General features: G+C 36.4%; 1 protein-coding gene across 8 annotated transcripts in view; it reads left to right on the top strand.

Moving 5' to 3' along the window:
* The window catches only part of ccser2a (coiled-coil serine-rich protein 2a), a 69,314-nt gene that overhangs the window by 40,103 nt on the left and 11,909 nt on the right, over positions 1 to 17,302 (top strand). The window contains exons 6-12 of one of the 8 annotated variants that reach the window (XM_087290599.1): positions 2,697 to 2,799; positions 4,803 to 4,971; positions 5,163 to 5,228; positions 7,350 to 7,448; positions 9,974 to 10,084; positions 15,006 to 15,087; positions 17,156 to 17,195. In XM_087290599.1, the coding sequence (XP_087146725.1) occupies positions 2,697 to 2,799; positions 4,803 to 4,971; positions 5,163 to 5,228; positions 7,350 to 7,448; positions 9,974 to 10,084; positions 15,006 to 15,087; positions 17,156 to 17,195 (670 nt within the window). Of the gene's footprint in view, positions 1 to 2,693; positions 2,800 to 4,802; positions 4,972 to 5,162; positions 5,229 to 7,349; positions 7,449 to 9,973; positions 10,085 to 10,252; positions 10,826 to 15,005; positions 15,088 to 17,155; positions 17,196 to 17,302 lie in introns of those variants that run through there. The other 7 variants (XM_087290597.1, XM_087290601.1, XM_087290600.1 and 4 more) reach the window with 7 other exon arrangements.

The raw sequence follows: 17,302 nt of genomic DNA, 5'->3' as shown, positions 1-17,302 counted from the left end.
ACGCTGCTTTGAGTGTGATGGCAATGTCATAGTTTCCTGCCATTCATCTGCTTCAGCTGCCAGATACAATCATAATAAACGAATGCTTTCATTGAGCAAGGGGAATTTCTTTCTTTCTTTTTTTTTTTTTTTAAGATTTATTTTTGGCCTTTTTGCCTTTATTAGATAGGACAGTATTGAGACAGGAAGCGAAGTGGGAGAGAGAGAGGGGGGGTAGGGTAGGGAAATGTCGTCGAGCCGGGATTCGAACTCGCGATGCCCTGACGTGCTATGGCGCCATATGTCGGCGCGCTAACCACTAGGCCAGGGGTTTTCAAAGTGTGAGGCACGCTTCCCCTGGGGGGCGCCAGAGCATGTCAGGGGAGGCGCGGTAAAAATATTATATAATAAAAATATAATTACTAAGTTTAATTATTATATGTATTTTTTATTATATTTAAACGTTTTAATTAAACAAAGCAAAAAAAAATAATGCGTCAAAAATAAGAAAACCTTTTTTTACCCAGAAGGCCATAGCTGTGAATTCGCTTCTGTTTGGCCTGCCAATACAGGTAGCTATATGCCTGCTAATTATGCCTGCTAATACAATGGATCGGTTTCTGAGACCCCCCGATTCAAAGCCTTCAATGGTTCAGGGCTTAAACCCAAAAGACGACGATATGATGATCAGCATTTGAGTTTAGGATTTACGTGGACAGGACCAGCTGATGAACCACGACCTTTAAGTGTGGTTTGTCAAGATATTTTGGCTAATGACAGCATGAGACCTGCTAAACTTCGACTGTTTTGACTGGGATGAACAGTTCTTGGATCTGTTCTATTCATATTGAACCATCATCCTAGTTTTAAAAACGTTATATTAAAATACTTGTTATTACTCTGTAAATAATTGCACTTTCGTGCAAATGATGATAAAAGTGAGTTAACAGTCTGACATCTGTCTGTGTCTTTATATATACTGTATATTCCTGTCTTAGACTTTGAAAACCCCTGCACCAGGCTATTGCGCCGACAGGACAAGGGAATTTTAAATTGACATGTTTAATGTTACAAATATTACTATCTTTAAAAATGCTGAAAGGCAATGCTGGAACATTTGAATGAATTACATTTTAAAATGCATTAAAATAGAAAAGAGTTATTTTAAAATATTTTTTTTCATTTTATATTATATTTCTGTATTTTTTATCTATTAAAAATGCAAGCATGATGTGCTGAAGACTTTCAAGAACATTAAGCCTAAACTTTTGAAGTAAACTAATTCTTGTATATTACAGCCAGTAAGTGCCAAGCATACTAAACTTATTCCTGTTTTCTCTCAGTCGGAGAGCGTGTGTGCTTAGAAAGTGTAAGTGGAGTCACAGGGTGTTTACGGGTTCTGCAGATTCTAAACTCTGGAACACGTAGACAAATTCCACCCTGGAAATGGCAAACAAAAGAATTTAGATGACATTCAAATGAATAAGTGCATCCTCTGTATACAAGAATGACACACAAGCCCTTCCTGTTAGGGACCGTCCTGTCTGGTGCCATTTCTTGTGAGCATCTGTTTTTCCTTGTGTTTTTGTCTTTGTCATGTTTACATTCAGTATTTTGACCTGCGCCATCAGCAGGAATCAGTCAGTTTCACACCGCATGTGTGTGGTATGTGTGTGTGTGTGTGTTGTATTTATAGCCGTGGGCATTATGCCCTGCAGTCATGTGAGAGAGGTTGCAGAGCCAGAGGAGGGAATAGATGACTTCAGACCTCCTCCCCCTTTCTCTCTGTCTTCTTCCCTCCTTCATTCCTTCCATGGCAGATCTGTCGGTTTGGCTCGCAGGAAGGCCTGCTGCTTTGACGCTGTTCCTCGTGACTAGAGAGCAGACCTTGCCTGCGGGCTTTGCCGACCCGGCCGACAACATCATCGCCAGTTCCCCTTCTCTTCTGAAGGCCCCGTGGCTCTGGGATTCACAGCTGTGTGCGTCTCATCTGGTCAAAACTCCTAGGGAGTTCCCAGAATTTATACACACACACACCCACGTTCCAGCAGGGTGGAAAAGTTTGGATTTGCAGATGCTCGGGTGGCCAGTGAGAAAGTCTTAGGAACTTTGACACAACTTGTTAAAGTTTTCTACATACTTTTCACTCAACTTTGGAATTTCTAACTTTGGGGATTTTTTCTTTTGGACTTGTCAGTCAAAACAGAGCATCCCTGCTCTTAGTTCTAAGGGTATTTGTATTCGTGTGAGTGAGTTTTTGGACTGTTTTTCAAGTCTGTTTTTGAGGCTCTGGCGGTGAACCGGACAGCAAGGACAAGAGGAATGTAGCAGGTCTGTTTTGGAGCTTAGTTTTCTGTCTGTTCCACTTGCTGTCTTACTTTGTGCTTGCAAAAAGTGTGTATAAAGATTGAGAGAGTGCTTGTGTGCGAGACGGCAAGATTTCGTATGCCTCAGTGTGTGTTTGTGAGTTTGCCCTGATATCTCGCCTCGGGCAGTGTGAGAGCTTTGTGTCGAAACTCTAAGAGCTCAGCATTTGGAAGGACGCTTCACAACCTCCCAGAGAAAGATGACCTTCTTTTTTTCACGAAGGAGTGCGTGTCTGTTTTTGAGCTTGTGTCTCAGAGACTAACTGAATGTGAAATACTCCGTTTGAAAGTGAATGGGGTTGTGTGTTTGTTTATTTGTCATTGATTGAGCTTGACCCCTATATGCAGAAGGAATGGCCCACTTTGAGCACTCTGAGAGGGGGGGCCGGCCGGCTCAATGGAGAAGGAGGCAGCAGAGGTGGAGCGGAGCAGATCATACTCATAATGACAACAGGTGAACGTGTCAGAATATACTTTTGGTATATTAAGCTGAAAATAAAGAACATGATATGATTGGACTAGCACCAATCTAATTTCACAAAGTAGGGCATGTACCTGGATTAACATCTACTGTATGTTGATCTTAATATTATCCTGGAATTCCAATCAGAATTGGGGGATATGTTTAACGTTTATGTTAAGTTAAGGCTTACTGTTAGGTTTGTGCACTTCTACATGAGTGTTATCCAACTATCATTCCTCTTTGAATTTGGGAATAATATACAATTATGGGTGGGTTTAAGGGTAGGCAATAGGTATGGATTACATTTTCCAACAAAAATGATGTTCCAGGATCAACATAGATTTTAATTCAGAATCACATCGAACTTGGCAAAATCATGATGTGCATTGGAGTATAGGTTGGGGGCATTACATATCGAGCAGAGGTTTACATCATTGGTTATGTTTTTACTATATCAAGTTGCAGAATTTACAATGATGAAGGGCAGAGAGTTGCTGAATAACTCTTGAACGATTTTAGTTGCTGTCTGGGTTTTCACTGCCTTTTTTATACCTCCCCTTCTTTATGTGTTCAATACTTTTTTTCTTTTGTATTTACATATTTATTATTCATTACACATAACTTAATTTGTAAACTAATTAGATTTGTTTTCATATATGTATTTCTTTGATTGTTATCAGCATCTGGTAAAAATTTCAAGTCAGCTGCACTAGCTGAAATATGTTGAAAAAAATGTCACAAAAATTAGTGATGTGTTGAATACTTAAATTACATGCTTTGTCATATCAATTTAAAAATAATTATTTTAGTTTAAAGGGAGTACTATATTCACCATTCATGATTAGAACTGTCCGTTTTAAAATAGAGGGGTAATTAAATTATTGTTAATATTGTAGTACCAGGTGAGGAAAGTAAACATAGGCTCAACTGATGTTTATGTGCTTACAAATAATTTCCTTAAACAAGTGAATTCACTGAGGGGTACCAGAAGGATGCTAAATTAAAAAAATATATTGTTTTTGTTTTGTTATTGTTTTTGTTTTGTTATTGTTAATACGTACTTTGAATTGTTTTCCTTTTTAAATATTGTCCAAATGATGTTTAACAGAGCAAGGAAATTTTCACAGTATGTCTGAAAATATTTTTTCGTCTGGAGAAAGTCTGATTTGTTTTATTTTGGCTAAAAAGTTATTTATTTAAATAAAAATGTATTTATTTGTCTACAGAACAAACCATCGTTATACAATTACTTGCCTAATTACCCTATCCTGCCTAGTTAATTTAATTAACTTAGGGAAGCCTTTAGATGTCACTTTAAGCTGTAGAGAAGTGTCTTAAAAAATATCTAGTAAAATATTATTTACTGTCATCATGGCAAAGATAAAATAAATCAGTTATTAGAAATGAGTTATTAAAACTATTATGTTTAGAAATGTGCTGAAAAAATCTTCTCTCCGTTAAACAAAAATTGGTGTAAAAATAAATAGGGGGGCTAATAATTCAGGCTGGTTAATTATTCTGATTGCAATTGTATATCATTTTTAATTCTATGTCTAATATGATAAAAATTACTTTGTTAATATTTATCTCATCACTTTGACAAATACAAATATATTTAATCTAAAATATGTTACTGAAAAATATGTTACTACTGTATGTAATAGTAATATCAGCATTTAGTATTTAAAAAATAAACATACAAGTTTAGTATATGTTCAACCCAATGTCAGTGTCTTCACAATGACTGCATGTTCCTACATAATAAATGGGCATTACTGATGTCTATATAAAGATGTCAGTCAGTTTCTTCTTGCTGACAACAAAAAGTTTGAAAGAAGTAAAATAAAAAAAGACTTGGCTTGCAGTCTGTTTTCATCACTTTTGATTTCAAAGATCAAGAAAATAGATTTTTCACGACATGGGAGCTTGTCTGCTGAGGTTGTGCTTCTTTTGCTAAATTATATTAAGTCTGAACTCTGAACTTGTTTTTTCAGGCTGGCCGGGTTTCATTACGATGCCTGTCGTACAGGCCATCGAACCCTCCATCCTGCAATTCAGCATGACAGTCACACAGTGGCGCTAGATGAGCTCACTCTCAAGCACATGACAGAAGACTGTTCCTCTGTCAAATCACAGCTGCTTAAACTCAAGAGTCTGTTGCAGGTACCAAACACACACACATACAGCCGGAAGAGTCAAATTTACACTTACAAATGCAAACACAGCTGTTAGCCTCTTAGCAAGTTTCAGTATGTGTGTAGGTGGAAAACAAAAAGAGAGAAAGAGAATAAAAGGAAGAGAGAAACTGTAAACATGAGCAATTCATCTCCTGAATAAATTGTCATTTTATGTAGATGGATGATGGTGAGATTACTCCAGAGAGTTTGGATTCCAGCGAAGATGACAGCAGAGCCCAGCAGGTCCGTAACATCCCATAAACACCCACCTGAATAGAGCTGTTCAGTCCTAAAAAGAAGAAATTAGCATTTTCAAGGCATGAGGTCCCCTAGGAATGTCTAATGTGTTTTTAAAAAAGTGGTTTTCAGATGCTAAATGCTTGTACTAGAAGAGACTTGCCTGGTTTATTCTCCAGGATAAATTATGACATAAGTGATGGCATAAGTTCCAGTCATATCTTAAAATATGAACTTTGAGACTGTCGTGTGCTTTAAGATTGCCTGTTGTGAAGAAGTTACGTAAAGACTAAATGTGCACACAGCATTTGAAAGGTTTTACGTTTTTGGTTTGGTTCAAAACACACGCAAGCGCAGGTTGCCAGATTGATGACACCAACAGGAGTGAGCCTGAATGTTAAGCCTAAAGGCTGATTTAAATCATATTCTAAATAAAGGTAAAGGCACACAATAGAAGGAAAATTTTCCATACTAAAAGGAGTTTTTGTTCTAACCAACACCTGAAATGTATATTTTGAAAACGGCTTCTATTTTTTGCAGCTGAACAACAAAAAACTATGACAATGACCACCTCAGGTACACCTCATGTGCTTTTTAGTGTTCAATGCTAATAATGCGAGTTTGAATGCCATTTTACTAGATGTTAATTGGCATACTAAAAACAGCAGCAGATCAACTCATATCTTAAAAGATATATGAACCATTTGAAATTGAACTTCAGAACTGACATACAGTGTGATTTACATTTAATAGTCTTAAAGTTGTTATGTCTTAATTCGATTATAAACTGTACCATTTAGTTGGAGTTTGCGGCTGCACACTTTGAGAGCCTTCCTGATTGAATGAATCTAATACACAGTTTTCCACCAAGGCAACCCCGGGGTGCTGAAATATAATTGGATAAACTGGCAATGGGCGGGTTGAAGGGACCAAAACAAACGGACAGATATTCTAGCACGTAACTGACTTTTTCAAAGCAGAATATCTAACTTTAGCTTTGTTTTTCAGATGAGGATTGAAGATTGTTCACTTAGCATGTCTCTTTAATATCTCCAATCATTTTGTGTTTTTTATGCTGCAGAAGAGTCAAAAACATACATACTGCATCTTTAGATTTAATAAATAGTTGAACTTGATCTAGAAATATCAGAAAAACTTAATCCACATATGTAGTGCTCTCAAAGCAGTAAATGAAAACAAGTGAGTAAATTAGGACATGAAAATTTGCGTTTTAGTGTTTGTAAACCTTTATCAAACTATAGCTTTGTTCACACCGTCTCATAATTACCAACTTTGTGATGTCAAGATGGTGACATTCTACTAAGAGTTATTCATTTTCTCTGACCTGAAATTATATATTTTTGTGGCAGCACTATCAACACCTATTTGTTTATTTTACTAACAGTATTTGCAGTGGTCAGTTGATGCAAGTCGTAGGTCTTACACAATTTCCAGTTTATGAGTTGTAATTTTGTTTGAACACTTGTTATTGAAGGGCATTAGTGGTTCGATAAATGGACTTAATAGCTTAAACTGGATTCGGACAACACAACAAATGGCTGTTCTCTCAAATAGTGTCATTTTTAAGGCTATGGAGGTCTATTTCAAATACATCCAGACTGGATTATTGGACACTTCATCCACTCAATGGTCTCAGCTTTAATTATGGTTATCATGCTCTGAAATAATCTTATAAAACTTGTACACTAGACTGGAGAGTAAATAGTCTATCTTTTAAATGAACAACGTGTAATTTGAGACATAACCTAAAACTACTTATGAATCCTAATGCAGCGGCTTGTGTTTTTAAAGCACACAGAATTTTCTGAATTCACTTTTGAGCTGTGTGTAATTTATGAAGTAGAACAAAACATTAATATTTCTCTGGTAATGTTTACCTCAGACCTTATTATGCTCATAAATTGTAAACTGCTTTTCTAAAAAGCCATTAGTAATTCCTGTGGGGACCCATGGTAAATTAGTCTTCGGTTTTGGCCTACAAATTGAAGTCAACAGCTCTGTGCACCTCTTTTTCCATTTGGTAGACATGTATTATTAATGTGTAGACGATATGGTGCAATATTATTTGTGTAAGCTTTTAATATTTACTCTTTTTGTGTTTGTCAGATGGAGGAGCTGATGAAGGAGGTGGCACGTCTCAGGGAAGAGCTGAAAAATAAAGATAAAATCATCACACGGCTCACTCATCAACAGCATCAGGAATCGGTGAGCCTTCGCCCATTCCTGACAGATTTGCACTCATGCTCATTTTGACAATTTTGTATTGATTGAAAATGCATAATACATGAGTGGCTAATCAGAGCCTGCAGTGTCTGCTCTAAGATGCTAACGTCATGCTAACTCCATGTCTGCATATATGAGACAAAATCAGGATGAGATGTTCTCAGAATAATTCACATCTCATGCTGTTCATTAACCTCCCTGTTCCAAAAAGGAAAAACAGCAAATGGTGAATCATCAACACGTGCACTTTAACCTTTACTCCCACTTACTGTCACCTTCAGTAAGCAATTATATCATTAGCTCCAATAAACTCACATCTTCTGGGTTATGCTGATTGCAAAGCAAAGATGAAAGCAAATTATATTTCTTTACATTAGAACAAGAGTATTAGTGGTGCTTAAGGCAACCCTCAATATTACTAATGCATTGGTAAGTAAATGTAACTGGCTCTAACTCACTTAATGAGCTATCAATGACATTGCAAATTGTGCACAGTGATGAAGAGATGTGCTGTTAGCAACCTCATTTTCAACTAGACAACCTGACCATTCTTGTGCAAGGGATTATTGTGCAAAAATGTTAAATGACCAATGTCTTTATACATAGTTCTGTTCCATTTAGTTACTCATTTGTTTACTTAATTTTAAACCACATTTGTGATTCTGTATTATTATTTAAAAAATGTAATTTAATTATTTGTGTGTGTGTGTCTGTATATATATATATATATATATATATATATATATATATATATATATATATATATGTATATGTACACACACACACACACACATACACATGTTTACACCAATTCCTTCTCATAGCTGTTAGGTGTTCCTGTACAATACAATGTCTTCGAAATTATTATTCCACCATTTGGAATTTTCTGTTTAAAGGATTTAGAAAATTACTATTCTATTAAACTTACACTCACTGGCCACTTTGTTAGGTATGTCTTACTAGTACCTGGTTGGGACCCCCTTTTGTCTTCAGAACTGCCTTAATCCTTTGTATCATACTGTAGATTCAACAAGCTACTGGAAATATTTCTTAGAGATTTTGGTCCATATTGAGATGATAGCATCATGCAGTTGATGCAGATTTTGCCGGCTGCACATCCATGATACAAATCTCCCATTCCACCACATCCCAAAGGTGCTCTATTGGATTGAGAACTGGTGACTGTTGAGGTCATTTGAGTACAGTGAACTCATTGTCATGTTCAAGAAACCAGTCTGAGATGATTTGCACTTAATGACATGACGTGTTATCCTGCTGAAAGTAGCCATCAGAAAATGGGTACACTGTGGTCATAAAGGGATGGACATGGTCAGCAACAATACTCAGGTACGCTGTGGCGTCGACACAATGCTCAATTGGTACTAACTGGCCCAAAGTGTGCCAAGAAAATATCCCCCACATTACACCATCACCAGCCTGAATTGTTTATACAAGGCAGGGTAGATCCATGCTTTTATGTTGTTGATGCCAAATTCTGACCTTATCATCCAAATGTCGCAGCAGAAATTGAGACTTTTTAAGACCAGGCAACGAGAGGTGAGCCTCTGGGAATTGTAACTTCTGTTTCCTGTTCTTAGCTGGCTGGAGTTGCACCCAGTGGGATCTTCTGCTGCTGTAGTTCATCCGCTTCAAGGTTCGACATTGGTGTGTTCAGGGATGCTCCTCTGCATACCTCGGTTGTAACAACTGGCTATTTAAGTTACTATTGCCTTCAGCTGGAACCAGTCTGGCCATTGTCCTCTGACCTCTGGCATCAACAAGGCATTTGCGCCCACAGAACTGCTGCTCACTAGATATTTTCTCTTTTTCGAACCATTCTCTTTAAACTCTACAGATGGTTGTGCATAAAAATCTCAGTAGATTAGCAGTTTCTGAAATACTCAGACCAACATGTCTGACACCAACAACCATGTTCAAAGTCACTTAAATCACCTTTCTTCCCCATTCTGATGCTCTGTTTGAACTGCAGAAGATCATCTTGACCATGTCTACATGCCTAAATGCATTGAGTTGCAGCCATTGATTGGCTGATTAAAAATTTGGATTAACTAGCCTAATATGTACCTAATAAAGTGGCCATTGTGTGTATATCATAAAAATTCAGAAATGGCATAAATAATAAATAGTAAACTACAAAATAATTCTGAAAGTTTATTTAAACTTGACATTATTGCTATTATTATTTATTTGTTTTTTATTACTATTTGTAACTGGGGATTAAATAATAATAATAGTAATAATGCATTAGTTTTACTGTAGTTGCTTTCACATGTACAATAAATTAATACATGATTTTAGTCATAACATAAAAAATCAGTGTAGTCAATATTCATTAAAAGACAAAAAGAAGTCAAATTTCTTCCAGCAATGCCTGGGAAACTACTTCTATACTAGTTTTTAATTGCCAAGGTCTTAAAACCTCTCTTATTGTCTTCAGAAAGTGTAAAGTCATAATTGTTTTTCTTTTTATTGCTTTCTTTTTTTAGCCAGTGAGATGCCACTGTCATCAGCATAAGCCTGGGGTCAGAGGTGAGAGGAGAACACATCATGATAAATCCACTCAGACGGTGTGGCGACCACCCCATCATCACCCTGCTGTGAGTCATTTCTCACTATCTGTCCAGCAACATGCATGTCTACATGACTGCATCACCCAGAAAACTCTCCCGAAATTTTAAGCCAGTGACACAAGTGTATCTTTGTATGCCTTAGTGAGATGTCGTTTTCATTTCATGCTTCCCCCTCAACCTCTCTGTGCTTTATAGGTGGCTAGTTGTTTACAAAAGGGGGAAGCAAATGTGTTGTCAGGACTGACAAATCAGACAACACATTCCTTCTGTTCTTTTCCTATCCTCTGTCCTTCCCTCCAATGCGTTCGTTTTTCATGGTGAAATAGCCCAGCAGTCTCGCGGGACGCCCTGAGCTGAGCCTCGTTTGCCGAGGTGCCGATTTGGCCAATTTGCCGCTGCTAGGGGAAAACGGGCATCTACTAGAGAGTGCAGAATGATTGTCATCTCCTATTTAAGTGAAGCCGCGCTGCAGCCTCTCCGGTGGTTTAGCTTTCACAGCCCCAGCCTGAGATGTTCACAGGGGGACGTGTTCTTATTGAAGACCGGCACACAATCAGCAAAGCTAACGGCACATGGCGAAAGACTGGAGTCAGGAGAGATTACAGGGAGGAGAGAGAGGTGAGGGAGGTAACAAGAGATGGATGACAATTTGAAAGTGGAAATGAGGACGAGAATGAAAGTTAGCAAGGATCTTGGACAAACCGCTGTTCAGTTTGTGTGCATGTTAATGTTTGAAAAATAAAGGGATTACTATTTTCTTTATCATTATGACCTTCTTCTGTGGTATTCTGTGCATCATGCCATATCATTCAGTGATTTCTCTTGGGTGAAAAGGCAGCAATAAAATAAAAGGAAACATCTTTTTATACAGAGGTTGACTTAAATTCCTGCTTCTGTTTTTATATTCGTGTATATATATATATATATATATATATATATATATATATATATATATATATATATATATATATATATATATATATATATATATATGTATATATATATATATATATATATATATATGTGCGCGTGTATGTATGTATGTGTATATATATATATCCACAGCACAACTCAGGAGCAAAATAGATTACTCTGGTGGCTTAAAGATATCTAACTCAATCCTTATAGCTAAAATAAACCTCATCACCACTTTAGATGAAAAGATTTAACAATGCATCTACTCAATTTTAACATATTTTTTGACATTTTAAAAATTATTTTGCATGTGTGTATTTTAAGAGTACACAGTAGCTACGCTTCCATCCACTGATTTTTATGCACAATTTGAATATGCTAATTTTTGAATATCAAGATGCTCATAAGTTGACAATGCGCATAAAAACGTATGTGCATAACTGAATAGGATAAACTTTTTTTCTATAAGAAAAGATGTGCACAAACTTTGATGGAAACAATTTTGCTGAACAAATTCCAGTATTCGCATTAAAAAGTCATGTTATTTTTGTCACAAGAGATCATGTGAGGAAAAAAATGTGTGAGTGGACAAACCAGCAGGCTGAGCACATTGTAACACATCTAAAATGTTGTTTTGGTCACTCTAAAAAACATTTACCCTTTCAGTATTAGTGTTATTATATTCTTACTTGCCTCCAGATATGTCAAGAGCGTTTGTACTCCACGTCTCATGCCTTCAAACACCACCACGCATTCATGGCGCATCTGCATTTGTCTTCTGAGGTGCAAGTCATTTATTAAATAATGAAAAGATTCATGCAGCTTCTCCTACCGCAGCAAATTTCATTTTTACTGTTGATATTTGGCACCAGTTAGTAAGGAAGTGACGATTTTATTCTATTGGACTCCTGTGTTGGAAATGCTGCTTTATTGGTATGTCTTATATGCTATATTCCAGTTTTGCGCATAAATTTAATTAGCATTTTTGGATGGAAACATAGCTAATGCTTTGTATGTTTGTGTGTGTCTATAAGAAAGCAGGTACTGATGAGCTGCTAAGCATCAGAGCAGAGCTCATTAATATTTACAATCATACCATATATGGTCAAAACTGAACTTTAAATTGTAGGAGTGATTCATAAATGAGGACTCATAATTGAGCATATAAAACATTTCTGGATAATTTTTTTAAACTTGCCTAAGCCACATACCCAATGTAGATGTCAGAGAACAATCTAACATATCAGTGCACCTATATGGCACCTTTAAAATAAAACTTTGAATAATTTAATTAAAGTTATCTGTGAACAGTTGTTAATAATGTCTTTATGCAAGCATCATACAATGTACAACATATTAACGCAATGTTTAATCTATGGATGTCTGTTTAATCATAACTCAAGCACTCAAATATTTGTTCTGCCTAATCCAAGTGTGACATTCCTGGATGGACTCATTTGTTGTCCTTGGAACAACATTCTTTTCATGCAGTCATAGACACACTCATTTCCTAATGCAAAACGGAAGGCTAAAATTAGCGGGCAGTCACTGGTTTCTGTATCAGGAACCAGCAAAGCTTGTTGATCCAGGAAGACATCCTACTAGTGCAAATGACATCTTGTACATTAATTATGTACAAGATATCATATCATCTTTTGTTTACTGCAATCATGTCTTGTAAAACAGCTAATATATGTTGTTCTTGTCGACACTGCTTTTTTTGCGGAAATCTGCGAGTAGCATACTAATGTGAATACTACATGGAGTGCATACTCCTTGATGTGCTGTCTCTTGCTCATTTAATGAGTCTTGCTGAGTCAGGGTTTGGACTGGTCCACTTTTCAGCTTATTTTGGCAAAGAACAATCCATTTAACCTGGAAGAATCATGCTGCTACACTCGGTTTAGATGCAGGTAAATCTAAAATTGATTGTTTAGGATTGAATTGTGCATTAAAATAATGTCGCAATAGTCTCAATGAATGGGTTTGTCAGTCCAAAAATGCAGATAGTTTTAAAGACAAAAGTTAAAAATGGCTTGTCAAACCCACATTTTAATTTTATTTTAATCAAGCTAATTTAGTGTTTGTGTATAGTCAACTTCACAGACCTACCCCTTTTGAGATGGTAGCTCCATATTCACCAGCATCCAGACTACTGTTCAATAGACGTGCAAATTCTCTTAGATCATAATTCAATTCAGTTATCTTTCAGAGTTATTTCTCATTCTTGATTCACCTTTTTCTAATTCATTAATTACTATATTAATAACTATATTAATACTTACAGTAGTTGTATGCTATTCTGCTTCTTTGATACTATCCTTACTGAAAAAAGAGCTTAAATCAACCTAAGTTGGTTAGCTGGTCGACCAGCCTTGTTTTAGAGGGGTTTTGGCCATTTTCAGGCTGGTCTCCAGCTATTTAAAACCTGTTCTTAGCTGGTCAGGCTGAGAGATGACCAGCTTAAACCAGTTGACCGACCTAACCAGGCTGGGAGCACAGCCAAAACCAGCTATGTCCAGCTTAAACCAGGCAGGTCAAGCTGGTTTAGCTGGTTTGAGCTGGTCATTTTCAGCTTGACTAGTAAGACCAGACTGGTTTGCCAAAACCCATTTAAAACCAGGCTCGTCAACCAGCTAAAACCAGCCAACCAGCCTAGGCTGGATTAAGCAGTTTTTTTTTCAGCAGGGAGAAATAAAAATATATATTATATAATAATAGTACTTCATTTACAACCAAACTGTATGCATGTCATGAGCCAATTTAATAACATATATATTTTTATTATTTGAATAGTTCATATTACCATCACAATGCATTGTAAAAAAAAACTAACATATTCCACATGATCTGTTCACACTATCCTGTTTAAATGTTATTAAGGATTTTTAAACAAAATTTCTGTTTCTTTGGAAAAAGTAGAATTAAGAGTATAAAGAGTAATGTTGTGATTAATTGTTATTGTGAAAATAACAGCAAAACTATCTTTTTAAAATTATGAGTTATTCTTACAATGTCTTTTTTTTATTCTTCACTGCCAAATAATCCTTAAAGAATCATTTTGAAAAAAAAAAGTTTTGGGACCTTGAAAAGGAAAAGGAAATGTAGACACCTTTGTCCAAGAACACGAATACAAAGTTCAGAACACAAAGTTCAGAAGAGCAGCATTTATTTTCATAGCTAGATTTTATAGGATCTTTTCATGTTATTCATTTTTCTTTTGCATTTGAGAAATTGAATTAAATTGCTCTTTGCTGAATAAAAAGTATTTATTTTTGCAGAGAAAAATATCTTCCTAACCTCAAAGTTTCAAATGGTAGTCTGTGCATGATAATTGGAATAAAACTGGCCTTAATGTTGTGCAGTTCCTCCAAAGCATCCTTCAGTTTTTCATTTACTGTATGCTTTTTTCATGTATACTTGAACAGATGAGTACAATACAACAAGGGCAAAAAATAAAGACATGAATGCTTTTAGCTTTATTATGACTGCATTTACAGAATGAGTTTTCTAGGTTTTGCTTTATAAAGAAAAGACTTGAAATTAAGATTTTCTCCACAAAATCAACATACTTACAGCATAGGCTGTGCTCATCTTCTGTGCATCAGGTTTCTATTATATGTCAACGCTTGCTTTTATCTGGCAAAAAAAAAAACATTATGCAATCAATTTTTATAGGTAAAGGCAGAACTAGAATATATGTGAAGAATATATGTGATTTCCTTATCTAAAAATATTCCCTAGTGAACATGTAAAAGAAATTATCTAATAGATCCATATGCATTAGTGAGGAATTTTGACATTGCGTTGTGTCTCTTTACTTGCCTTCTCGCTGATCTTTTTGTCTGACATTCAGAAACGGATATCTTCTCAAAGGAAACGTGTATGTTTGTGCGCTGTTTCTCTGTGAGATTACTTGTGAAAGAGTTTGTCTTTCTAAACCGTGTTTGTCTAGATTCACTGGGGTTTGTGTCTCTGCGCAGCTGTGCGGGTGTCGTGTGTGCGTCACGGTTTCTCTGTGTGTGTGTTGCAGGCTGTACCTTCTCCTCTCCTCTCTCCCTGGCAGTGCCAGTACCAGGCTGCACCTCGTGCCAGCATGCCTCAACGCCGACAAAGTGAGTCATTAACCCCTGACCCTTGACCCTGTTCCTTTGGCAAAATGTTTGGCTTTCTTTCTGTCTCTTTCTCTCTGCTGTTTCCTTCCGTTCCCTTCGCTGTCTTCTCTGCAGGTTTATGAATATATTAGTCACACACCCGTCTTCATTTTTCATGGCCTGTTCAGATTGCTGATTTTTTTATAAGCAAAATGGCAGACTCAATATCAATTTTATTTTTTTATGCAATGTTTTACGTATATAAAAAATAGTACATCTGTATAATTGAAAAGTAAAGTAAAATAAGGTAAAAACATAATTTTCCTTTTTAACTTTGTTAAATTTTGCTACATAAAATCTGTACAAAACAAAAACAGCGACAAGCTGAATAAAAAATGCACATTCACTCTTTTCCTGTAGGTGGCACTTATAGAACAGCAGGAATAACACTGTTTTATTGATTAATGCAGTTAACAAAGTGGCTACGCTTTAATATGGCATAATTATTCAGAGATAATCTAAACAGTGGATCCTCTTATGGATACTTTAGTAGAACCTCCCAATCAATATTTGTTCAAATTGATGCAGAGCAATTTGTTCATGGTTGCTCAGCCATTCCTGTGTGGCGTCGGAGCTGCCAGTTCAGTATGTCTACATCTGAGTCATTGGCCTCTGTCAATACTCAGTTAACAAACTGTCTACTAATAAATCATTGCAGTGTGGTTTGTATGCAAGAACAAAACTGAGATCAGCTGAAATGAAACAAACAAACAAATAAAAGTGTCTGGTTGCAGATCATGTTTTCAGAGCAGAAACAGCAGATTCCAATGCTGGCTGCATTCCAGATTGGCGTATCTCTAGAATAAATACTGTATATAATATAGTTCCACTAGTGATGTGCGAAGCAGGAAAGCGGAGATGTGGTGTGAGGCAGATGAAAGTGAAGCGGTTTAAGAGGGTTAGACAAAGTCAGCAGATGCCTGCTGGGCAGTTTTGAAGTGTCTCCCACAGGTCTTACTGGGTCACTGCACTGGTTAGACCACAACATCCGTTACACTGTGTGTGTTTAGATGGCCGTGCTACAAGCTCTGTCTTCAGGTGTGTTTGTTCAAGGATACACATTGCTGTGCACCAGTGCAGTCAGTTGAAGAGCCAGCAATTGTTGTCTAAAGCAGCTGTAATAGATTGTATGTGAGAAGGAGAGAGAGTTCACTGTTGAAGAAGAAGCTCTTTTATATTTGGAGTTAAATTCATTGACTGTTTTACATTTGCTTTGGCAAAAGTAATTGTTGTAGTGTAGATAATGTTTTGAATATATTCGACAATGGACAAACAGGTGGCTTTAGTTCTACCTCATCTCGCTTGAATGAGCTAGAAGATTACACGTTAGACCAAACAAGCTGCTGCAAAAGCCACCAAGTCCACTTATAAATAGCATACTTTAAAGATGTCTACTGTATGTGCGTTATCTTTAGATGGGTCTAGAAGTCTGTTTTTGCCACTGATTTAAAAGGACAGCATCTTTGAGTTTGAAATGTAAAATGAGCTGTAATGTATCTGATATCTAGGGATGTAACAAGTCACCTGACACAATATTTGATACGATTCACGATACTAATCTAACTATTCATGATTTAGTCATGATTTTTTTAATCAAAATTATTTAATTTTTATTTAAAATTTAAGGTGAACAAGAGCCCTTTCGTTTTTCTCAAATGCTGCACAATTTTGTTTACAAAATAAAATCTTTTCTGCAATAACTAAATTGGAATTTTAAAACAAAATCCAAATAAAAAGTGAATGATACAAGCTAAAGAAGACTCTTTAATATAAACAAACTAAAACTTTGGCTGTGCAGCTCAATGGTCATTTATGAGAATGTGTTCAAAGAAAGCAAATGTCAGACTTTATTCAGTGTCTTCGGCTTTCTTTCTTCTCTTTTGTTATTAATCCACCACGTTGTCTGTCCTGTCGTCTTTCCATGTTCTCCTCTCTGTATTTTCCCTTTCTCTTTCTCAATTTCCTGATTGGATGAACTTGTGCTCTGTTGTTTCTCCCACTCTGCCTATCCCATAATACCCTTGGAAAGGGGTGGAGCATCTTGTGCATTACTTCCGCGACACAGCGTGGTACAGTAACCTCTACTAAATGCTTCAACCTTTGCATGTGCATGGTCATGTGAAATAAATGACCAATGCATGCTTGTTTGCACCTGTTTTTTATTTCTCAAGCATGG

This window comes from Danio rerio, chromosome 17, assembly GCF_052040795.2.
Source record: "Danio rerio strain M-AB ecotype USA chromosome 17, GRCz13ab, whole genome shotgun sequence".
NCBI lineage: Eukaryota > Metazoa > Chordata > Actinopteri > Cypriniformes > Danionidae > Danio > Danio rerio.
The sequence above is the reverse complement of the archived record's forward strand: the minus strand, read 5'-3'. Positions and strand labels throughout refer to the sequence as shown.